This window comes from Bemisia tabaci, chromosome 1, assembly GCF_918797505.1.
Source record: "Bemisia tabaci chromosome 1, PGI_BMITA_v3".
Taxonomy (NCBI): Eukaryota; Metazoa; Arthropoda; class Insecta; order Hemiptera; family Aleyrodidae; genus Bemisia; species Bemisia tabaci.
The window spans coordinates 53,391,696-53,417,214 of NC_092793.1; the positions used below are offsets into that span (position 1 = coordinate 53,391,696).

General features: G+C 36.6%; 2 protein-coding genes across 8 annotated transcripts in view; one reads left to right on the forward strand and one right to left on the reverse strand.

The window, feature by feature from the left end:
• The first annotated feature begins 21 nt into the window (after positions 1-21).
• LOC109044761 (E3 ubiquitin-protein ligase SHPRH) lies at positions 22-12,026 on the forward strand. Of its 2 annotated transcripts, none has more exons than XM_019062610.2 (5): positions 22-248; positions 1,521-1,721; positions 3,844-3,971; positions 4,946-8,841; positions 10,044-12,026. In XM_019062610.2, the coding sequence occupies exons 2-5, from the start codon at positions 1,535-1,537 to the stop codon at positions 10,225-10,227; spliced, it is 4,395 nt and encodes a 1,464-aa protein (XP_018918155.2). In that variant the 5' UTR covers positions 22-248; positions 1,521-1,534; the 3' UTR covers positions 10,228-12,026. The 2 variants fall into 2 exon arrangements, with proteins under 2 accessions (XP_018918155.2, XP_072159249.1); XM_072303148.1 differs by having other exon boundaries at positions 57-252.
• A 1,047-nt stretch (positions 12,027-13,073) lies between these two features.
• LOC109044758 (uncharacterized) overlaps positions 13,074-25,519 on the reverse strand; it is a 91,992-nt gene continuing 79,546 nt past the window's right edge. For all 6 annotated transcript variants that reach the window (XM_072303156.1, XM_072303159.1, XM_072303163.1 and 3 more), the window contains 6 exons: positions 21,339-22,984; positions 20,434-20,587; positions 19,795-19,981; positions 18,201-18,645; positions 16,443-16,555; positions 13,074-15,387 (listed from right to left, as the gene is read on the reverse strand). In XM_072303156.1, the coding sequence (XP_072159257.1) occupies positions 15,194-15,387; positions 16,443-16,555; positions 18,201-18,645; positions 19,795-19,981; positions 20,434-20,587; positions 21,339-22,984 (2,739 nt within the window). In that variant the 3' untranslated portion in view covers positions 13,074-15,193. The remainder of the gene's footprint in view (positions 15,388-16,442; positions 16,556-18,200; positions 18,646-19,794; positions 19,982-20,433; positions 20,588-21,338; positions 22,985-25,519) is intronic.

Genomic DNA, 25,519 nt, shown 5'->3' on the forward strand with positions numbered 1-25,519 from the left:
TATGTTAGTCAAACCAAAACAAACAAACAAAACATCCCGACGGGACGATGGCCGAGAGCCGAGTTTAAACTATTTAAATGAATTTAAAGTATCTCGTCTAATAAAAATAGTTGTGGAACCTCAACCTCAATAAGTAACTGCAGGAAGTTAAAAGAACAAAGTTCTATAGTGAAATTATTGTAAGTTTTTTGCAGCTTTCATATGAGTCAACTGTCTCATTGTCACTTCACCTAAGTGCATATCTGCATGTAAGTAAGTATAATAATTCGAAATCTTTCGTTTTTTAGTTTTTCCAACTCATAATAACAATATAATCACAATAGAATGATGTACCCAGGAAGGTAAGCGTCTCACTGAGTGTTGTTTTGTAATGATCAAGATTTAACGTACGAGCAAAATGGGTTTGACAGTTCCTAACTATAATTGCATCTCTCACTGTAACTGAGCCCTAGGTAAATTAGTTTTTACAGTGCAAAGCAGTTGGGTCCAATTTTTGGAGACTATCATTGTTTGTTATTTGCGTTGCGCATATGATTTTAAATATGTATCGTGCATCATCAATTAGTCTAATCTTTAGTTATTTTTCCATGCCAGTTAGTGTCGCTGATAGCATTGCTTCCCATTATTACCTACCTATTACCGGCTGTGAGATCAATATTGGTAAATGATGATCAATGTTGGTAAATCAATCTGCAGCACAGTATTTACCAATACGTTAAAACAGATTATCCTTTCGAACTTCTTCTTGTTATTAATGTATAATAATGGCCAAGATGAGTCATTGTACAGTAAGAAATTAGGGTAGATCAATGCCTAGATTCAGGGAATACTTGTCTATGTAGAGGGCTTTTTTTTATCCGTACTGCAGAGCATTGCTACGGAACCCATCACTTTTTTATCCTGTTCCACTGGCACATTCCAGTGCGTTCCATCCGTCTCAGTGAAACGCTTGGACCACTCTTCCGAGGTGGGTTCAGGGCGCGGTTAGGCTGGTTAAACCGGCCCGAACTGCAAAAAACCCGATCCATCGCGTTCCATCGCTAAAAAAAAGCCTTTATGGAAGTTTGGGCGTCTCTAATCATGTTTTGTTTTCTTTAGGGAAAATGAATTAGAATTTTCCCTTCCAATAGATTCTGAGTGATCTTCTCAGAGCAAGTGAAGAAAATTCACAGGGAATTTCAATAGAGATTCCTGGTTGCTTTCCTTTGGAAGGAAAGAGCATTCATCGACCTCATTTCACCTGGTTTTTCTTTTCTTTTCATATTTTTCTCTGCTGGTTAAAATTTTTCCTCAAGAGGTCGTCCTATTAGTAAACTAAAATTTAAGATGCCTGTAGGAGTTTAACATAGCCATCATGTCATCATTGTACATGAAACTTCACAACGAGTGAAGACCCATCAGAAACCATTGGGTGCTTAGTTTTGTAGACTCTGTTATCCAGCATTACTTGTAATGATATTCTATCCATAGTGCTTGATGAGTCCTGCTTGATGTATCATATCTGTTTTTTTTTTTTTCAGTCCACCTTTGAGTAATGGCGGAATGCGATGACATTTATAATGAAATCGACAATTTATATGCTTCTGTTCAAGACTTACACCAAGAGTCATTTTCAGATACCCCAGATCCACAGCATCCCCACTTGGTCCCTACTCTGAAACCTTATCAGTGCAAAGCCGTACGATGGATGTTGTCAAGAGAATCAAAAAAAGTAACTATAGGTAAGAAAGTTATTAATCTCATTTCTTTTAGTATAAGTTAGGGAAGCTCTAAAAAGATGAAGTTCAAGGCAAAAAATTTCAAAGCATCAAAGATGCTTATGCTCAAATGTAGTGGTTGTAGTGCTAGCTCTATGATCGGGAGGTCCCAGGTTCGATGCCAGGTTAGGTAACCCGAGTTTAATGGTCTCAAGCAATGGTTGCCAGGGACCGATTGTTCCGTAGGTATGGAAGGGGACATTAAAAGCACAGGATCAACCCTTGTAGGATACTTGAAGTAGTAAAAAAAAAAAGAAATGCAGCCATCTACAGACTGGATACTTGGATGAAGGAAAGAGAGCTACTTAGTTCATTGAACACTCACTGCTATAGAGTCGGAAAGTACCCACTGCTCTCAGGTTGAAGAGCACCCTGCCAGTTACAATATTGTAGAGACAAGTCCTTACCCCCAGCATGTGGACAACATCCGCATCGTTGTTTTTGTTCCATTGCTAGTGTGTGCAAACCTAGTAAGAGTTGCGAAGATGATGGTTTGTTCATTGTTGTACTATCTGGGCAGGCTCGGTTTTAGTGGTAGCCTACGTGAATGAATGCAAGAGGTGCCGAGATTCTGACAACTGACATCTGATTTGCTCGTGAACATGCCCTATAAATGTTGGTATTTTTAAAAAAAATAGAATTTTCTTGCTAACCGGTCGATCAGAATTTTCAAACCAGTGCACTAAATTGAAGCTGAGAATATGAGGATAAAAATAAATTCAACACCTTTGCTTTCAGCAATCTTTATTTTCAAAAGAATCATCAGGAAACTTTGGTGCAATTTGTCAGTGGGTGCACCTAGAGGTGTATCAGTTTGAGATTATTATGATCCAAAACTCTTCAGTTGGCAGTGGTGTGTAATCCATCATTACAATGTTTTTTCCATAATCCTGCGACCATTCAAGGCATTTAAATTAGTCGTAAATGAGATCAGTGCTTTCCATGGTGCTCCACTCATCAATTCAAAAATCACCAAATTGCCAAAAAAGGTTTGAATAACCAGCTAAATTTACTTAAATTGGGAGTATCATTTGTAAATGATGTTTTCAAACAATGCAAGGTTCTAGAAATTTGTCTGAAATAAGTTGAAACAAAGTGCAAAACTGAGCAGATGACTTGTCAAAGCTGCTATTGCTGACACCATTCTGGACGAAAAATTTCATTGTGGCATGGCAGTGGCTTCAGTTTAGTGTCTGATGGACTTGCATTTGAATAACACAGAATTTTGTCTCAGCATTTTGTTAATTGAGCTCAGTAGTAGGAATGCAAATTATTCTAGGCTAGCTTATTTTTCGGAGAGGCTTCCACAATTTTCTTCAGAGCCTTGGGTCTTTCCCAAAAAGTCAACACAATGTCGTGATCAAAATTTGGATATACTTTTACAATGCTGTCAGTTTTTGTATGGAGGTCTATGACAACATTCTTCTTAAACTTTAAAGTGTTGTCACATTTTTATTCACCCACTTTGTTTTCTTAAAAAGGTTAAATCAGTACCTATAAGTTCTTGGAAATGTAGTTAAGGAGTGGAAGTGTGCTAATATTCTGTGGTTGGTAATGAGACTTGAAGAAAAGAAATAAACCTTTCTCAGCCTGCACAGCATTCAGAGCAAGTTGACAATTTGGTTAGAACCGTGCAGTTGTAAACCCTTGCATCGCAGCAACTGATCTTAAACTTCAGTGCTGTTGCGAAGATTGTGAAAAAATTGAAAAATTCATCTTGGCTGCATAATGGGAAACCTTATCCATTTCTTCTCTGGGTAACCAGGCTGAAGACATCTGAAAAGGACCAGAAAGAAATGGCTGTAAAGAAAATGATTTTTTTTTAAAAATAAATATCTGGTTTTTTTTTTGGGGGGGGGGGGGGGCAGGGGACAGTGGACTTATTGAGCCTTTAGTTGATGGAATGAAAGACAGAGGCTAAGCTACCCTCCCCTCCCCTTGTTTTGCCCATGATCAAATAAATCTGAGTAAGATTTCGAAAACCTTCAGTGAGAAGAATTCACAGGAGCTGTTTTGTTTAGGGTATAAATAGTCTTACAGCTAGCTGTTAACTACACCTCTCAATATGCATCGTTTTTCTTTACAGATGATATCTTGTCCTCCGGTCCAACTGAATTGCCTACTGGCGGTATCTTAGCAGACGAAATGGGACTAGGAAAGACTGTGGAGGTCATTGCTTGTATGCTTCTGAATCCTCGGACGAGTTTTGATGAGGTGAAGTATCCATTTGTAATTATCAAGTATCTTCAGAAGTATCTCTATGTCTATAGTGACAAACCTAGAGGATGTCTCAGTCACGCTCAAGATGATAAAGAACGCATAGCTATGCAAGTCGCTACTGTTTTCAGTAAGAGAGCATACATATGTTGTGCATCGCACCTAGAGGGTAGAGAGGTTCTGAGTCTGCACTACTTGAGGAAAGCTAAGCACAGCGTCTGACGTAACCCTTTCAACCCTCTCAAGAATTTGTATGCAAATTGGACTTCATTTTGCAATAAGGAACTACAATTTCTTGCTTATACATAAAAGCACCTATCTGCCGAGGGAAAAGAATGGCACATAATATGTTGTATCTAGATTGAGCAACAAATTGTAGTTCCTAATTGTGAAAAGTAGTCCAATCTAGAATCTTGTTGAATTCAATCATCTTATCTTTCACTTAACATCTTCATCATATCTTTCATGTTCTTATCTTTTTCTTATCTTTCTCATTTTTTCACAGTATTTCGTGGAAATGTAATGCCTAAGGTCTCAGATTCTATGCAACTTAAATCTGAATTTCCCCTACTTTTTTCAGAAACTTCGGAGGGGTAGGGGATCTGCCAAATGTTTTTTAATTAATTATGGGGGTTGCACAAGCAGACAAATTTGTTACGTAATATGAATTTACCCCCGAATTATTTTATTTAACTGCCAGCCCAAGGGGGGAGGGGGGCATCGAATCTGAAAGTACAGTGCCAAGACACATGGGGCGGGTGACAAACAAAGGGTCAAGAACAGTCTGCAGGAATGCCATGAATGAAAATGGCTTGTTTTACTGTAGAGTAATCAAATAAGAGTGGATTTTGAGACACCATAATCAATTGTTTATGTGGTTTGTAAGTTTAGCCACCAAATGTATTTGTATGTTTATTTTTGTAGTTAAGCTGCCACAGTGCATTAATTTGTGTATTTATTTTCTTTTGCAGGAACCTGCCTCTGAAACAGAAAACTCTTTGATCAACTCTAGTGATACCTGTCGTTCACCAACTGATCTCTCTGCAACAGTCGATGAAAAGTGCAGCCTGTCAAAAACCCACTCTCAGAGAAAGAGAAAGAGTAAAAGCTGGCTAATTGATAGTGAAAGCAATAGTGCAGATGGCATCACTGGAGAAATCTCTGATGCTAAAACTGCACCCAATTTTGCCAACTTTTCTGGGGAAGATAAGCATGATCATCTGCAGCAAGGAATTCCAGAATCTTTTGTAAAGAAAGAAAGTTACAATGAGAAAACAGAGTTGCCCAAAGAAGTTCATTGTATGGAAAATGAACCCTCCAGCCCTCCTAGCACAAATGTTATCACATGTAAAAATGAGCCTTCAAATTCTCCCATTCAAGATGCTCCAGAGGAATGGTGCTCTCTGCAAAACAAAAAACTTTGCAAGAACAAATCGGATTTTCTTCCTTCAATAGATGCAGTTGTTAAAGAGGAAGTTTTGAACCATAAAGAGTTTGCTTTGAACACAAAAGTGGTGGATTTATCGGCCAACTCAAGAGCATTTGAAGAATCAAACTTAAAGATTTTGAGCCAAAACGGTTATGATGAAGAAAAAGTACCAAAAGATCAAATAGAAACAGATGAGAAAATGTGTATTGATATGATAAATCAAGAACCCCAGAAGAAATCTAGAGGACGGAAAAGAAAAAGCATGGATCCATCTCCTACATTGTGTGAGAAGCGCGCCAATACAGAAGCAGACATCGTAGACTCATCTCTTAACAATGAAAATGTTTCCGAAGTGAATCGATCTCGTAAAGGGAAAAAACCAGTGACCCTATCAGTAGATGTATCAGCAAAGAAAAAAAGCACTTCTAAACAAAGAGGCTCTAGCATAAGGGCAGAATTAAATAAATGGTATGAGGAATTGTTGGCAGAAGTGAGGCCCAAAAGTCGCAAGTCCATAGAAGAAACCACTTCTAATTTACACTGTTTTTGTGATGATATAGCAGAGAGTAACATGATCCAATGTGCAGATTGTCAATTTTACCAGCATAAAGCATGTGTAGGTTTTAATGCCAAGAAAATGAAAAAGAAAGACTATCTCTGTCCATCTTGTATTTTGAAAAAGAAACCAATTCCAGCTAAGACAACTTTCATTGTTTCACCAGCTTCTATAGCAGATCAATGGGTTGAAGAGATTGAAAAACACACCAATCCCCCATTGAAAGTTCTGAGGTACGAAGGAGTGCGCACAAGTGGATATATTCAGCCAAGTACAATAGCGGAGTATGATGTTCTTTTAACGACATACGAATCTCTTGCTAAAGAGCTGAATTATGTATCTGGTGATGATGAAAACGCAACGCGTAGTTTACGACATGCCAAACGCTATTTTTCACCTCAATCACCTTTAATTTGTGTACAGTGGTGGCGAGTTTGTCTCGATGAAGCTCAGATGGTGGAAATGTCAAATACGAAACCAAGTTTAATGACAAAACGTCTACATGCTATCCATCGGTGGGCAGTTACTGGCACACCAATTCAGAAAACTGTAGATGATCTCATGGGTCTCATGGAATTTTTAGGCATTGAAGAATTGGCTTCCCTAAGGAAATGGCGAGTTTTGAAAGAAAAACGTGATGAGTTTCTGTACTTTTTGAGTTGTCTAATGTGGAGACACTCCAAACATGAAGTTTTAGATGAATTTGGTGTACCTCCACAGACGGTAAAGAGCGTATGGTTGAAATTTTCAGCTATTGAAAGCCACTTCTATCAGCGACAACATGAGGAATGCTCCGGACAGTTTTTGGCAAAAGTGTCAAAGTATCCATCATTGAATATTCCCTTGCAAACTATTGATCGAAAAGAAGTTAGTCGTATATTACAGCCCCTCCTATCCTTACGACAAGCCTGTTCTCATCCACAAGCTGTTCGAGGAAAATTATTGGCAGGTCGTACAACTATGACAATGACTGACTTACTGGATGTTATGGTAAAGAAAACAGAGAACGAAAGTGAAGAATTTTTGCGGCAGTACATTGCTACACTAAATGGAATGGCTGGAATTAACATAATTATTGATCAGTTAGGTGATGCAGTGGAGCTGTACCGTGAAGTTTTGCAACTTTGTCAGAACTACGAAGGCAGTTTGACTGTGGACACTCTGCAAAAAATCCACACATTGCATAATTTGGCAGAGGTATTAGAATTCAAACCAGAAAACATTGCACCAACACTTCGAGATGCAACAGCCAAAGAAGATGCAGCAAAATTGGAAAAAGAGTACTTAGACAAAAGGAGGCTGGTAATGAAAAACACACAGCAACAAGTCGCAACATTGGCAGCAGATATTGCAACATTATGTGGAGGTTCAACCCTTGGCTTCTCTGAATGGTGGGTTGAAGTTATCGACTGGGCGCCATCATCCAAAGAGCTCATAACACATCTCAAAAGTGCTCTTGCCGAAATATCAGAGAGTTTTATCAGTATAGCTCCTAAAATCTCTTCGAAGGACAGACTAAAAGCAAACCTTGCTATTTGGCTGGCAGAACTAGATAGTTTAAGGATCTCAATTATCGATGCTTTACACTCGTTAGAAGTCACGGCAACCGAAGATCTAGTTCACAAGGCCCTATGTTGTCATTTACGTAAAGCGAGGAGGTCAGCCAAAAGTTGCCCTCTTTGTGAAATTGAGGAAAACCTGCAAGCCTACGAGTCTCTTTTGTTCATGGTAAGCAGTAAAGGTAACAAATCAAATGCTCTGGCTGAAGTCGAGGATGAAGATGATGATGATGATAAAGAAACCTCTGAAGAAGCCCAACCATCCACCTCCAAAGAGTCAAATGCTTTGCAAGCGTTGAAGCAAGTAAAAGTGTTCGAAGTTTCTTGGAAAGGAAGTTGGAAAAACTCTCAATATCTAATTGTATTGACAGAACTATCAAATTTCGCAAGAACCAAAAGTGCCCCAGCTCAATGGCAAAATAGTGCGAAGCAACATCTGAAACTGATGAATAGCCTCAAGCGAGAGTTCAAAACTTTGCGGCTACTCTGGACGCAAAATTCTGAGCTTGTGCAGAGCTGCGATGAATTGGTTATGGCTAAAATGAGACTGAGGCTACGTTTGAAGTCAGATACCCCTCAAAAAAAAGTTAGCAATAAATTGGATCATATTCATATCATTGATCCCAATCAAATACAATTTGAGCTTCATCGTCTAAAAAATGAAAGTAAAGCAGCAGCCGAAAACCTGAAAAAGAAAACTGGAACCCTTTTGTATTTGAGAAATTTACAAAAAGAAAAGAGCGAAGACAAAGTCAACATCTGCCCTATCTGTCGCAGCGAAATGAAAGACAGATGGGTCGTGCTTGTTTGTGGGCACTGTATTTGTTATGTATGCATTCCTGCCATGCTGTCCATGTCTACGTCGAAAGAATATGTCGAATGTGCCATTTGCCGCGAGAAAGGTCCAGTTGCAGAGATCTCATATGTGGACTGTCAGCAAAGGGAGGATGACGACAAAGTGATAGGTTCCTTCTCCACAAAAATCACTGGTGTCATTCATTTAGTTAAAACCTTGACATCTGAAGACAGCAGTGTCAAAATTCTAGTCTTCTCATCATGGGAGAAAGTGTTAGACATTCTTCAAGAAGGCTTTGAAAAAAATAGTATCAAATCGCAACGGTTGAAATCAGGACCAAAACATAAAAATAGCATCAAAAACTTCAAAACTATGAAAGATATGAATGTTCTCCTCCTGCAATACCGGTCTGGCTCCAAAGGGTTGAACCTGATCGAAGCAACTCACATTATACTCGTTGAACCAGTCTTGAATCCTTCAGATGAATTGCAGGCAGTGGGTAGAGTACATCGAATGGGGCAAACCAAGTAAGTAATCTTCTCTTACAAGCTTTTGTTCTCTGAGTTTTATTGTGAGGTAATGTTGCGTAGGGCTATTTATTGTTACGACATCTACAGCAGGTTGTGAGTGTGTGCCTCTCCTGACCAGCACAGTGCTAGCAGCACTGTACCAGTGTAGCTAACATGCATTTCAAAACGTTCAAAACCTAGGCACTGTTGTCATCAGCTACACATACGTGCTGACAGCCTATGATACTGCTCCAGGCCGATTATTGAATCTATGTAGATATGATAAGACAAGGCAAACCCCTATCTTAATCATGCAATGTATCATCTTTAGGTTATCTTATCATATTGACATAGATTCTATAATTAAGGCGCAGCAGTGCTTAAGCATAAGGTTCAAACCAAGGTGCTTTTTTTAAAGATGTTGATCATTCCAGCCTTTAAGGGAACTTCAACTCAAAAATCAATGCAGAGGTATTGGCAAAAATTGATTGCAGAGCTAGGAACTTGAAGTAGAGTGCTAATCAGACCCAAAGATATCAATTAAAACGCCAAATATGGTATCAGGCATAAGTGTGAAGGCTCAGCACCTGAGGTTTTAGATGCATGACTGCTGGATCTGTGCCAGCTGAAGTGGTGCTGGCCATCTTGTGTCTGCATCTTTCTGCACAATTTTAGCATTTTGTTGATAATTGCATGATTTTTGATTAGATTTTGCTATTCCTCCCTGATGAAAAAAGGTATTTTGGTATTTTCATGATAACAGGAATAATCATGTCGTGGATGGTTATGAATGAACCGTGGCAAAACATTTGAAAACCGTGGTGATAAATTGAAATGAATTATATCATTATATTTTAAAATATAAAACTTTAAAGACACCCCTGACACGAAATTCAAGATGTGGTAGTTGAAGCACAGAATTATTGATGCTTAAAACTTTCGCTTGGATTCATTTAAAACGAATGAAAGCTCATGGCCTCTTGGAAAACACTGCAGTCAGGGATGCTGCGTCATTTCATCCCGAGCCTTAATAATTTACATCTGATTTATTGCAAACCTTAAATGTCAAGCGTTTCATAAGCCAACTGAGGCATCCAAGAATACCTACTTCCAGTTGATGGCTGTATTTTTTCTCATCAAAATTTTGTTTTCAGAAATTTACTTCCAATTGAATCAAGTATTCTATCAAGCTCATCAATAGCATTTATTTTCCTTTTCAGACCAACTTTCGTTCATCGATTCGTAATCGAAAACACCATCGAAGAAAAGATGCTGACTGCCGTCAGAGAGAGTGAAATCAACCAGTGGCGGAAAAACCAAGTAACTTTGCAGCAGTTATCAGAATTGTTTTGCTATAACTTTGCAAACTCTAAATTAGAATCTACAGATGGTTCCTCAGTCTAAAGCCCACAGAAGTAAGTTGAAATATAAAATGTCAGATTCAATGTTAAGACTTCAAGTTGCCTTGTCCTCAGGTTGTCTCTTTCACCTACCAACTGAATGATAATGTACTCTTATAATGTCTCAAATTACTGTACAGAAGGTTTTATTGGATGTTTTAATTTCTGCCTAAGTTTTCCTCGTCAGAAGGGACGCATACTTTTTCATGTCATATAATATGTATATATGTAATTATCCTTTCACACACTTTAATTTCCTGACGTTAATAGCCTGAGTCGCTGAATGTCTCAAAATTATAATAACTAACTAACTTTCCTTACTCTGCTCATTCTGTATTCCATTTAAATGTATATTCTAATGCATCTTTATGTTCAATCTTAGAACTTGATATTAAACATCCGATCGTTAGTGAAGATTAATTTTTTCTTTTGTGCTCTTTTTAATTTCAATTTCATCTCCATTTTTTATTTCTGCAGGGCCTTTTTTCTAGAGAATACATCTTCCCTTGAATTGTCTTGTAAACTTATTACAGGCCCATTGAAGTTTCTTTTTATTTTTCTCTCCCTTTTCTCACTTTGGAAGAGAGTTAATAACATTCCATAGCTAGAATCATTAGTATGTATAAATTTGTATTCAGTTTCTAGGCACTTAAGTCAACATCAATCATAAGTTTAGTGTGTAGGTTAAATTCGGCTGTGCTTCCTTGTAAATATTAGCCTATTTTCAATGTAAGAACAAATTAAGACTAACTATCTAACTATCTTGGTAACTATCTCGGAATCTCTCTCTATCTCTATCTTGCTGGTTCTTTCCTTCTCATATATTTCTTTTCACCCCCAGCCTTTCAGATTTCACAAAGCGCGGCTATTGTTCTTCTAATGTTCCAAAAATAAAAAAAATCCTAGGCAAGGGGTCAATTTTGCAATTGCCTATTTGTCTCTAATTATGCATTCATATCTATAAATTATGTATTAATTTGCTCATGCCCGTATGCCCTGATGTTCTTTGTGTTCTCATGGTTTCTCAACTTAAGGCAGTGCTTACTAAGATAGAAGTCACCTCAAAATGAAGTGTTAAATGAGCAATGTTTATTGCAAGGGAATCAAGTGCATTCTTATTTTAAAGCTACTCACTTTCTTTTTCAATTAACCATTTTTATGTAGATTTCGAGACAATACCCACCTCAAATTACTTATGCTCTTCTTTGTTTCCGCCTTCTTACTTAAAGAAAATGAAAAATTTGTACTATCATGCAGTACACTCGTTGCCCTTTCAATAAACCCTGCCGAGTCATGAGGGGGTACTAATGATTCTCAGGGGAAACCAGGGATAGATGAGGAGACCTTTTGTACTAAGGTTTATTTTCTTTCCCTCCTCCTATGCTCATTTGTCTTTACACTTCTTTCCAGAATCTTTTCTCCTTTTCCTTCCTCAGAATAGCACACCAGCCTGCAGATTCTCCTAAATCTCTCAGGGGTTACTTGAACATGTCATCCAAAAATTGCCATAACTCAGCAATTTTTTTTCAATTCAATTCGGGTCGTATTTGGAGCTGATGAAATTATCTATAAGTTAGCACAACTGTCATTTCTGCAACTTCATAAGTTCGATCATACTAGGATCAAGGGCAAGACTTCTGGAACACCTTTTTGTACATTTATACATAAACCTAATACTACACCTCACCGGTACTTTTACACCTTCTTTTTTTGTATTTCCTTGAGTTTTTATGTACTCTTTTTACCTGCAAAATGTGTGTTTTTTCTTTTTTTCAATAAAGTTCAGTATTTTATATTTTTCAATATCGATGCAATTTTACTTAATAAGGTGGTAAAATGATGCTGGGTCCACACTATTTTGCAGGGAAAACAAGGCCAAAAAGCAAAAATTTCACTTAGAGTAAAAAATTTGGAGTCTAATGAGACTGGAGAAATCTAATGAGTGTCGGTACAAAACTGAGGAAGGATAGTGCTTAACTCAGGCGGATGCATTGGAATATACAGCTGAGGTCACGTCGAGAGATCTACAGCATTTTGGATCTTCATAGACCTAAGCAGCATATGACTCTCGTCAGTGAGCCCACCTTAGCATCCTGCAAAATCCAAGATGGCATCGGAATGTCGTCATTAGGGTAACCTTGAATAAAAGCGGGTACTTGCATCGCCAAAAATGGACTATCTGCTTGTCCAGATTGTTCAAAATCACGTATACTTAAATGCGCAATGCTGTTAGTCTGTTTTTCCTCGAATTTCAGACAGTTTTTTTTTTTTTAAGTTATGTTGATTTTATCAGCATTTTGATCTTTGAATTTTTAAAGTTTCAGCGAATTATTATGGTAAATTTTTGAGAAATTTACCTCAAGAATCCCACCAATGCTTCGCTGATGGACTGTTTTTACGCACTTCAAATCGCGTGACCATTCAGATAGTGGACTATCCAGCTCAAATAGTTTCTTACAGGACGGTTCCAGAATGAATTTCTTGGATAGTCCATTTTTTTTATTGGTCGATCGCTTCTCCGCGTAAGACCGGAATGCCAGTACCCGCCTTTATTCTAGATTACCCTAACCATCGTGAATATAACCCGACGCATGACACAAAAGTTTGATCCTCGTGCCATCTACCGTCGCTTAGTCTTGTACTCCTTAGAGCTCAAAATTTTTGAACTTTTAAGCCTTGTGCCCCCCGCAAAATGGTGAGAACCCAGCACTATTTTACGACCTCGTTCCATACAATTTGGGCCACATTTCTTGGTGTTTTTCTCTCCCTTTCTTGTGTTTTCCTTAAAATGTGGGATAAAATTTTCCATTAAGTTTGAGTAATGAAGAAAATGAGTAATGCTTTTAGTCATTTTGTTTTTGTAACAAAGTCTATTTACAAAATTACATAAACTGTGTGGTAACAATAGAAAGTCCGGGTACAAAAAATATTCAATGTTAAAATGTGATGCTTGATCCACTAAGAGCAAAAGAGGTGAGAGGAGTGGGTAGTAAAAAAGGAATTAATCAACAGAAAGAAAAACGGTGTCTACAACGCTTTGAAGTGGTAGCAGATTTTCCACTTCACCAATCTTGGAAGATGTCACATCAAAAACTGGTACAAAGAGGCGATAGTTGTATTAGAGACCTATCCTCTGATAATAATCATTCACTCACTTGAAGGGACTTTTTTTGTCAACCAATTAGCATTTGCAGCAAGTCTGAATGTACATGGCATTCAAGAGTCTCGTCCGGTTATTGGAGAGCAAAAGAGGATGTTTTTTTTTTATTTGGGCATTGGAACAAAAAGCAAGGTTCAAGATGGTTAATTTTCCATCTCACTCTTTTAGTCAACCAATAAATTTGACCCTGAAATTCACCTGTGACTGATTGACAGCTTCATTGATGCATAAGTAGTCTTACACTTTATACAAACAAATTTTTAACATAGATGAAATTGCACCAAGGCCATCATAATAGAAAAATCTAGAAAATTGTGCATTCTGAAGTAAGAATAGTTTGAGGATAAGAGCAGATATTACAATCTAGCTGAAATAAATAACTAACAACTCTTGATCCTCATAAGTGCATAAGATCAAACTAAAAAGCTGTAAAAATAAAGGTATGACATTTAACGTTGGTTGTTTGGCTCGCAGGAAGTTTGTAACAGCCGAAAACATAAGGCTACAGTTAAGAAATGAAGTCAGCTCAAATTTTTTGCAAAGAAGTAACTAATAAACCTACGAATACATTAATATAAGTTAAATAAATTAAAAAAGAGGGAACTTGTGATCGGATATACAAAGCTCGTATAAGGATGGGCCGAGAATTTTAGAGCTTAGTTATAGTTACCATTTCTTTAATTTTTTCTGCGAGGCTGTATGGGAATTGAAAAACAGGACCTCATTCTAGGTGCATAATTTTATGGACAGATTTTAGGAGACTCACTTGGTGGTTTAGTAAATCTAGAATTTAACCCTGGAAAAATTAGCACAAACTGTTTTCTTTCGGTGTAAAGAGTTCTTGGGGTCCCAATAAGACATATAAAAAATATTAAAAAAAATTCAATCCCAAAAGTGGTCAAAATGCTCTATTTGAAAATGGCGTCTGAAGGCGATTTTCAAAAAAGACCTCCAAACGATTCTTCCTTTATAATTCAAAAAATATGCATCAAACAAACAAAAAAATGCAAGAGATCAATTTTAAAACTAAAAAGAAGTTTGTAATGATTTGTCTGACATTTGGCCTTCTTTTGAGCTAGATTTACTGGATTGTAGTGACCCATCCCCGATCAAATATATCCTCACATCGCAAGAATACCTAATAAATTATTTTGAGTAAATTAAAATACATTAATTTCAAACACAGCCTATTTGTAAATTGTAATGGTTCACTGACAGAGTAAAAGTGAAGTTTATTCTTGTAAAAATTTCAGTGATTTATTCGACTGATAGAAATTTTTTTGTTTCAATCTATAAGTGACAAAATGTGTTCATTGCAAAGGCACATTATTAAATAGATCACAACTGCATGAATTGAGCGGACGGATTAAGATCCAAATAAAAATACCTAATTATTTGCTATTAACTCGAGGAAAACATTTCTTTTGAGGACAGTGTACTCAATTATTGATACAATACAGCAGTATAATCTCAGTCTTCAAGTTTTTATTTTAACAGACAGTTTTTATCATAGCTGACGATTGTTCTGAGAAATTGAAGAAATTACTAGGTTCAATTTTTGAACTGCGTGAATTGAATCATATATTTTCTAACATTTGACTACATGCCAACCATTTAAGTGAGAGAAAATTCTGCTTATTTCATAATGGAAAGGAAAGAGAAACTTATTCTAATGACAAAAATATTACAATATGAGCAAAAGTTAATGGCAGGCAACAAGGTGTAAAAGTTTTTAACTATATGTCACTTACGAGTTACGACTGAACAGAACACTTTGGTGTGTTGAGTCAAAGAAAGTTACTGAGAACGGTCAAATTTTTTTGGGTAAATGTTTTAGCGTTCCAAACCAACTTAACCTGTTGGTCTTTTTACTTGACTCGGAAGTATCGGCGTCTTTGTCTGTATCCCCCTCGGTTTTTTTCATCTTTTTTGCTTTCTTAGCCTTCTTTTCCTTCTTTTTTAGAGTTTTGTCTTTGGAGCTGGCATCCCCATCTGTTGATGAGCCTGTAATCAAACAGAGACACTGGTTAAAAATAAAAAGGTAAAAAATGTATTGTACCACTCAAATGAGCCTCAGTAATTGAAATGCCACAGAGCTAGAGCATAGCGTAGAGCATACAGTAGCCTAACACAGGGTATAAAGGGTGCAGGAAATGCTAGATATTATGATTTGGTGTCAAAAAGAATCCTCATTAAGGAATCATTCGACAGCCTTCACTCAGAGGCTGAAAAGCTGACACTGGAAACTGAGTTAGAAAGAGGATAGTGAGCTTGAAAGTCATGTCTTAAAAGTGTCTCACTTCAGGGGCGTTCTTAGCTAAAGGGCCAAAAGTTTTGTCGCCACTTTTTTATTTTTTATCATATTCATTTATTTTTTTCTTCCACGGTTTTGCAGTTAAGCCATCGATATGTCAAGCAAACATGAAATTATGAGGTTGTACAAATATTCATATAAATTGCCTACAAAGCCTAGGTACTTGAAAGTCTTCGAATTATGTATATGTGATTTGAATCCGCTTGTGCAAAAACGGCTGATGTCCAATACAGTGTTTCAGAATTTGAGTGGACAATTTCATTGTAACTTACCGACACAAGATGGGTTAAGATGTTAGGGATGTTGAACAATTTTATAAAAAATCCCCTGAGTATTACCTGATCGTTCACTAAAGAGATTGATCTTATTCATCAGTGTTGTGGGGCAAAAGAAACCACTTCAATTATGAAACCCTGTATTGGACAACGGACGCTTTTGCACAGCCACTTCATTTGGTGATGAGATTGTTTGGAAGATCTGTTTTCTATTTCTAATGAGCAAGGCATATATGCATATTGCTGAAATTTTGGCCAGCATTGAGCATGCACCATCCCAGAGTTAAAAATAACTTTTCTGACATGTAAATGCTGCTGGTTTTGAGAAAACTCTTCGCGTCTATTAATAACACAGGTGGAAAATAAGTTTCCTCCGTTTTTCTACTGCAATCGTTTTACCCATCAGATTGGAAAACAAATTAAACGATTCATTTGTTTACATGCATTCTGAAATTACTTCCACTACTTGCCTAAAGAATAAAGTTCCACAGTTGTATTATTTTTCTGCTCCTCTATTTCTTTCTGCCGATCAACCTCCAAGTTTTCGACGATTTCATTCCTCCTTTCAACAACCTCCACAAGTCTAAAAAAAGAAATACAAACATGCTTAAAACGAAAAAAGAAAAAAGGACTTAAAAGTAGACATGCAATAATCTTGCTCCAGAGCATCTAACTTGTAGTGGATCCTGCTTAAAAGAATCAGGCAGTAAAGTAATGCACATCAGAGTTCTTGGTTTTTTGATTTGGTCAAAATAGACACCAAATTATCGTAAAAGATCATATATTTTTCTTCAAGCATGAAATGTCCTCAAAAAATGAAGAGCATATGAGTAAAGGTTGAATTTAATCTCTTTTTGAGGGCTTAAAACTGGCTCATCCGAGGTACAGAAGTAATTTGAAAAGCATTCAAGGAGCTTTCAGTGTTTTGTCTCTCAAAAGCAATTTTCTTCAAGAGAGGTCTCTCCCAATCAGTGGCTTAATGTTTTCAGAAATTTAAGTCAACCCGAAATGATCAATACATTTTAGACCATCCATGGTAAAAGGAACCTAACTAGGGTTCTTCTTCCTAAGGTTCATGGTGGAGAAATTTTCTCGGAGGCAATTTTTGTCAAGTTGAGTAAAAAAATCAGATTTTAAGATTTCTGTGCTTTGGTATCAATAACTTAGTTTTAAGTTTTGTGGACTAAGGTCCCTTATCTTGTGGCCTGTCATATTTTGATGGTGAATCTGCAAAAACTTGGATTAAAATTTCTGCTACCCGACGAGTTATGCAACATTTTCTTCAAAATTCTCCCTAAGACAGAGTTTTTGTCTATCCTTTTCTCTGTCCTTTTTTCTGTCACTTTCTTCATCCCAGCTTGTCCAGTATTTTAGACCTTAAGCCGGTGCTTGTATACAATCTGATACACCATCTCATTTATTTAATATCTTTTTTATCTGTGCACCGGATGGCTGATGCAATGCGACATAACAATTACAGTTTCCAGGCCACAGAGCCTCTCCTTGGCTTCAGGAACCTTAGTTCTTGTTTTTCAGCAACTTAGCTATGACTACATGTCTTCTTTTAAACTCTTGCAAGTAATGCTATGATATTTTACCAAGAGCAATATTTCCGACTTTGTAATCTGGCTTTTAAAGTGAATGAAGAGTGTCGTGTTGCCTCAACATATTTCCAGTGTTATTCATCTAGGTTTGCTCTCCCAAAAATAAACATTAACTTTTTGCTCTCCTAAATTTACTCTTGCTGTTTCGAATACTGATTACTCAGAGTGAGAAAAATGAAGAAATCCATCTGATAGCTTACAAAGTGGAATCTCATTCCCATTATCTCCACCGTAACGTGACATGGTGCCTCAAAGCGTATTTCTTCATTAAAATGTGACAAGACGTCAAGCATTTTTCTGATAAAAACTGAAATATGACGGGAAGTCTACAGTGTTGCAAACCATTGAATGCGTTTTTCCAGTTTCACATTTATCTTGTGAAAATAAACAATGAAATTAAAGCAGATGGAAATCAACAAATAAAACATGAAATAAATATTTGTATGAACAGATGTTATTTAACAGAGAAATCGTATTGTCAGGAGATCATCATGGAGTTGAGAGATTTAAAAAAATGCATAACTGATAAAGAACTACAACAAAGAGATTTCTTTCCCAGAGGGCCTGTGTTCTTCATATTCTCTTATACTCTTTCTGATAATTGCAATTGAAACACTTACGCACCTTTGAATTAACTGTTCTTCTAGTTCCTTATCAGAATCAGTCTTGTTTGCTTCTGGGCATAACATTAAACAACGAATGCTATACTCCAAATCTGCATGTTCTTGCTCAAGATGGTGCTGCCGTCGCAAGTATGTGAGTTCTGATTGCCGTTTTTCGAGCTCGTTCTTCTCATTAACCAATTCAAACAGCTGTGACATCATGTCTTCGACAGCAGGAGCAACGTTTTGATCTGCCGATCGATCACGGATAGACTGCTCCAACTTCACTCCTTGCCTTTCTAATTCTTGTTGCTTGATCTCAATATCTGCCAGTTCTTGCTTGATCTGATCCAGACGAATCGGTTCTCTTACTTGGCGCTTGATTGGTATAGGTCTCTGTGGAGCTGGCCCTTTTTTGCGCTTCCACTGACCACAAATACTTTTGTGAGGTTCGAAAGCAACATTCTCTGAAACATGAGATAATATTCTTAGTCCTGATTTGCTTTCATACTCGACGACAAAAAGATTTTCTTTCTGGTTTTGTTGAAAAAATTTATTCCAATTCTTTGTAGATTTTTGAAGCTATTCTGAAATCGACTTTTGTTTTCCTAGATTTCCTGTCAATTTAGCCGAAAATAGTCGAAACATTCACCAGGAATCTAGATTATTCAAGGAAAATAAAATTCTCCGGAAAAAATATGTGCATTATAGAAATAAACAAAAAAATCATTTTTGATTTCAACATCTAAAACTTCATGAGAGAACATGCAGCTTATGCAGCAGCTGAACAAATTTTCTTGTTTGCTCCTACAATGTGGTTTTTTTGACCAAAAACCTTCACTTTATCGTAGATGCTACAGGAATAGTCTTTAATTTACAGCAAATCGGTGCAATTCAAATGCCGACCTTGCTTGGGAGTAGTCGAGGTAGTGTCTGAGATTCAAGATTTTTTTTTCCAACTTCAAAAACACACACATTTTATGATATATTTATAGAGAAGGTCGCCAAATCAAAATCAAGTAAAGTATCAAAAGATTAAAAATTCAGCAGGGCCTCTCAGGTCTGGTCATAGGAGAACATTGATACAAATTTTTATGGCACAGCCCGAGACAACGGTAACAAAAGAAAAACAAGGGGGGGAATGGGAATAAACAAGGCTAAAATACGACAATAGAACACCCGAGGCATTGCGACTCAAAACAGAGTCATTTTCAGTCGGAATAATACAATAATAATTAAAAAATATCCATGAAAAAACCTGAGACCTACGTGTTGGTCACCAGTAGTTATCAGTTTATTCGTTTGTTTTTCTTAGGTTTGGCCACCAACATGTAGGTCTCGGGTTTTTTCATTGATATTCTTAAATTTTTGTTGTATTATTCTGACTGAAAATGATTCAGTTTTGAGTCAAAAAGTCTTGGGTGTTTTATAGTTGTATTTTAGCCTTGTTTCCCGTTTTTCCCACTTGTTTTTCTCTTGTCATAGGAGGAAAAGAATTCAAACCTACAAAAAATTACAGCTTCTCAAGAATAAAATTTTGGAAAAGGATTTTACAACAATTGGAAACTTTCTAACGTGGTCAGTTTTAAAGAAAGATTCAATTATGAAATGTTTACCTGCTCGCTGAAGTCTGTTTGCTGATTCTTTATCAGCTTTGTTCAATGATTTCGGCGAGCCAGGAGCAGATAGTGAAGAGAGAGATGAGGTGGATGGTGATGTGGGTAACGGTGAAGACGAGTTCATAGAGACAGGTAACATTGACGGTGGAGGAGGTGCCTGCTTTGATTTTCGATATTTCGGGGACTGAAAAAAGAGAAAAAAAGAAAAATGTATATAACTGTAATTGAACAAATTTCCGCGAAAAGCAGGTGGATACAAGCAAAACATATTTTTTGAGAAAAACACTTTTGAAAATTTACTTTATTGATATGCATACTCATTTTGCATAAAAGTCATCTCATAATTAATTTTGCAAACAAATTTAATGTAAAAGCTTGATTTTTCAGCATAAAGGTATTGAACTTGGAAGTTTAGTGAAATGAGATTCACAGTAACTTGTTCAATTTCAAAGATATTTTTGTCTAAATTACAAAAAGAGTCATTTCCTTCATCTACGCCAACTTTAAAATCATTTTAATCGTTTTTGTCATAGTGTTCAGAGCTGCCATAATGCTAGGAGCTAAAGTCACTTTTACAGAAATTCTCCCCAATGAAAAATAGATAACCAACCAGGAGGGAAGGAAAATCCGACTTACCAAAACTGATGGAGGGGGAGGAGCGGGTTTCTTCTTATGCGGAGATAAAGTTGAAGTGGAAACTGTGGATCCAATACTGGTAGTGCTTCCTCGTCTACTAGGCCTGGAGGTGAGAGATTTTGGTGTCAGTGGTGACTCCTCTGGTAGCAATTTCCTACATCAACAAATTTGAAATTTATATTATCACAAAAAAAAGAGCTCCTGTCGTTTTAAAAACCAAATGACTATGAGTTCTTAAGTAGTTGAGCAGAAAGTTGTGCTTTTAACAAAAACAGCACAAGTTAAAATTTTTGAGTTAATGAAGCCCTACCATTTTGCAGATTTTAAGTCCCTCAGTGCTGTAATAGGTAAAAAACATTGAAACCTTTTTTGAATGCTCTTGTTGTTCTACCATACCTTTAAAGATAAGTCACTCAAGATAAAAAAAATCATTGAAAAAAAAAGACGATCTTTGAAGTTTTCTTTGAATGTATGAAAATGTTAAAAATAATCAATGAGTGATTGGAAATTAAAAAAAATTAATAAATAAATAAATAATTTTTTTGATTCAAAATAGACACCGGGAGATTTATCTAAGCTATTAAAATCATACCATCATTTTTCTCATAATATTTTTACAAAGAAATACTTTGAAGTTAGCGGAATTCTCTAAATGCAGTCTTTTCTAATGGAGAAAAAGTTCAAAGCTTAAGAAACGCAAAGAAAAAGTTTTTTTTTCGTACTTTCCTACCTAAAAAGGTTGATTTAGTGGGAGATAGGAGATCAAAGCCAATTTTAATAACTACAGATCTGAGAACCTAGTTGCAAAATGCTCGAAATTAGAGCGTATTCAGCTTACAAAATCCTTCAAAATTCTGATAGTTGAAGAGAAATTTCATGTTTAAGTTTCAGAAAATAGCTCTTACCTGGCAAGGGGTGTCGGAGGAGTAGTGACTGTTTCGTCCGAAACCTCATCATCTGAAAGGAAAGGATTGGGTGCGGAGGATTTTGGAATTATTGAAGTTCTTGGTTTGGGTACAGGCATTTGATGATCTTCACCAAGTTCATCTTCCTCTTCAAATTCAGACCCAAAAGGATTTATGCTTTTCCGAAGTGTTGCTGGCTTCGTCTCTGATAATTTTGTCTCTTCTATTTCTTCTTCGTCTGAGTCTCCAAAGGGGTTTAAACCTTTTGGATAGCTTTTTGGTTTTAAAGGAGTTGATGAATTCTTCTCAGAGGAGGCTTCTTTAATTTCTGAAATTGATTCTTCAGCAATTTCCTCTATTGCTGAGCAAGATTCACTGTTAAACTGTTGCTCTGAATTGGAAGTTTCATCACATATTGTGTGATTGACTTCTTGGAAAACAAGGGGCGAAATCCTTTCACCGACAATTTCATCTTCTGGTAAAACAACATCTGAGTTGTTACAAGTGCTTTCAGAATTAGAATTCTGCACAGTGCTTGTTGCATCGGTTAATTCTTGGTTGGTTGAAACTAAACTATTATCTAACTTACTGCTTACTTCTTTCACATCATTAGCAGTTTCACTATCTAACTTATTGCTAACTTCTTTCACATCATCAGCAGTTTCACTATCACTACAGATGGTGCTGGAGTCTAGTTGAGAATCATTTAAGTTGACCGTCTCGAGACTAAGAATTATATCACTACTATCCTTACTACTGCTATATATGCTATTAATACTATCAATACCTTCATTGTTAGACTGTAAGCTATCATCACTAGATTTTAGCTTAATTTTTTCAAGACTATTAAGATCATCTTTATTATATGATAAATTATGTACACTCACATCTTGAGCAATTGAAGCTGTTTTTGAGCTTTCTTCTAGTTTTTCAGCAAAGCCAGTACCATGTGTTTCATCTGAATCAATTTTATCCCTTAAAATGGGTAAATCAGTGTTGTCAAAGTCATTGGAGCTACATTTGTTTTCTAACAAGTTTGATAAATTTTGTGTCTCCATTTTTGATGACTTATCATGGCTATCTGAAATAATAGTAGGTTGAATATTTGGAACTGGAGTTTGATCAACTTCATCTGTGAGTTCATCTTTCAAACTTATGAAGACATGGTCCAAATCTCCGGTTATGACATCATTTGTCTTTTGTTTGGATGCAGCTTTTGTAGCTTTTGCATCGTCAGTCATGCTTGAAATATTCATTTCGTTTCCGGCTAGATTTTCAAACAGCATTTTCCGATGGGAGACTAATGATATTCTTTTGTTTCTATTATTTAAAGCGAGCTGATCATTATCTGTTGATTTTTCATTATCACTAACAGGAACATCAGAGAAATGTTTTTTATGCGTAGGGCTGGCATGACCTCTTTCTGTATCTTTTATCCTATTTCCGTCGATACACTCTTCATCTGGACAAGTTTCGCAGACAAATTGAGCATTCTGAGTTTCATAGCAATTGGCCATGCTGAGTTGGGAGTTGCAGCGAGCGCAACGGAAGCAAATTCTGTGGTAGAGGTGACCGTTGATAACTAATCGTTGAGCTATGAACACAGATTGCTCACATTCTCGACAACGGCCTACGCCAGCCCCAATCTGAAACAAGGAAAAGCAAAATAAATAACCGAAATAGAAAACTAACTTAATAAATGAATAAGTTAGAAGATAAAATTGTTTCACTTTGGAAACTTTCTCTTGCGGATTGGTACGGTAAGAAAGGGAAATCTGCAGAAATGTTTTTCTGGACAGAGAAAGAATAATAGACAAAAAACCAATGCGAAAAGTAAAAGAAAAGCAAAACACTTTCGTGGTTTAGAGTCGTAATACATTAGCACAGCATGGAAAATAACGGAAGAAATTACTTAGAAAAATAAAAGTATTGGTAAAGAAATTAAAAAAGCATACTTCAGACCATATCACAAAATTGAAATGATTATTTGAAGAAGGGTAAGCCCACCTAATTTTCAGAAATCGAGTTTTCGACGAAGTACCATTATTTGAGGGTATAGATGCATCTCACTACATAGCAATTCTACGGAAATTGCTCTTCAATCGTCTTTTTTTTTTTTTTTTTTTTTTTTTTTTTTTTTTTTTTTTTATCTAACATCTAATTCTGTGGAAGCAAAGGGCGTGAGTTCTAAGCCACCTCTCCTAGCGTAGGGTGCTTCTTCATCATAAAATCCACGAATAAGGGCACAAACTACAATTTTTAATATCGTCATCGAACATGCATGCTATTATACTGTCATCATACTGCTAAAATATCAGTCCTGAGAGGTTTTTTGGAAGAAGGGTGTATCCACCAAAATTTAAAAATTTTGTATTTCTTGCTTAAGTAATTTCTCAGACTCTGCTCGTAATACCGTGATCTTATTACAGATGGTATGTATGTAGAAAATGTGTTAATTTTTTTGAACTTAAATATGAAGAATTGTCGGAGAAATAAAGTTGTTTCATGCTTTCTCGAAACTTGACTTTTGGCTGTTCCGCCATTTATCAAATAACCCGTTCAATTATTTACTGTAAACAGACCCGAAAAAGTTCAGTTCTACAACTGGAAAGAATACATTCACTAAGATAAAAGTCAGTTAAGTTAATATGTTAGGTTGAATTCATTAAAATAAAGGAAGTAAAAAAAAAAAAAAAAAAAAAAAAAAAAAAAACAGTCAAATTTATTACTCAAAGATAATTTTGACACAAGTAATATGTATTTAAAACCACCGAACAGTTCCTTGAAAAAAATTCATCATTTGGTCATGTCTACCTCCTTTTGTCATTGTCAATCTACCTCCAGATTTAATTAAGTTTTCACGAAAATTCCCTGTTATTCCAAAATTCTCTGAGTTTTCCCGAAATTATCCCGGTTTTTCACGTGAGTGGCAACCCTAATTGTTTGGTAGGGCTCTGATAAGGCGAGATGGACATCGAGTCAGATGACTACCGCTGGTTCACTCGACTCTCAGTTGCCAAATAGTGCTGAAAAATCAGCATTTTTTACATTGAATCTTCCTGGAATAATCATCAGCAAAATCTGTTATGACTCGACTGTGCGCGGTGCAATGCGGCGCACAGTGGATAGAGTCAATTAGAGCGGTCGGGCATGAACTTTTTTACTAAAACTGCAAATTTTGATGTTTATTTCGTTTTATTTTAAATTTCATGAGTTGCTAAAGGAGGAAAATTTAACGAGGAAACCAATGGGGCCATTTTTAGAACCTTTAAGCTCTATATAAACGGAGTTATAAGCGTTTAAAGTTTCCAAATTTTGTCCGACCTCTCTTATTGACTCGATCCACTGTGCGGCGGTGCAGCGATAGATTAGTCAGCCGCTGCAGTGCGCTGTCACGATGACGTCAAAAGGGCCTTATAACATATCGCGGTTCTACTGGGAGATGAGAGCGAAAGCGTCGTGGGCGGGTAGCAATGCTGAAGGCGTGAAGGTGAACAAAAACACGTTTTGTGATACGCGGTGTCGCGACTTTCTCACCGAACATTTTCATTATCGATTGGCAGATGATTCGAGTACGGTGTAACAGACTCATTGTGTCATTTTCTGGGCGAAGGAACGTAAGTCCATTCAAAGGTAGCAGAATCGACTCAAACAATTCAATTTTTCACAAGAGTGTACTTGTGCAATTTTTGTTCAAAATTTCTCTAATTTTTGCATGAGATCAGCGGAAAAATCAGTGAAATTTTCAGACAGAAATGCCCCAGATTCTCCTGGTAAAACTGCAATTCACGAGGGGAAATTTGACTACATTGAAATGTAATTACGTTCTTTCGTGGGGGGGGGGGGGGGGGGGTGTGGTTTATAAGTTGCGGTATGTTGATACTGGTGATCTCGGATACATCCAGGAAAAAAATCGGGGTTGTTTTTCATGGAAAAAAGGATTGGTAAAATTAGGATGTACCTAAAGAGATGTTGATAGATAATTCTGCATAAGTCAATTAAAAGACTACGGGCCGGTTCTATCCTGCCGTACTAATTGTAAGGATAAACGCCGTATAAGCTTTCAGGCGTTGCAAAATTTCCCCTGGCAAATCACTAATTTTGAGGAAAATTTATGCATATTTGTCTATCAATTTCTCAGGTAATTTTGTTTGTAATTTGATCTAAAACTTCTGAAAATA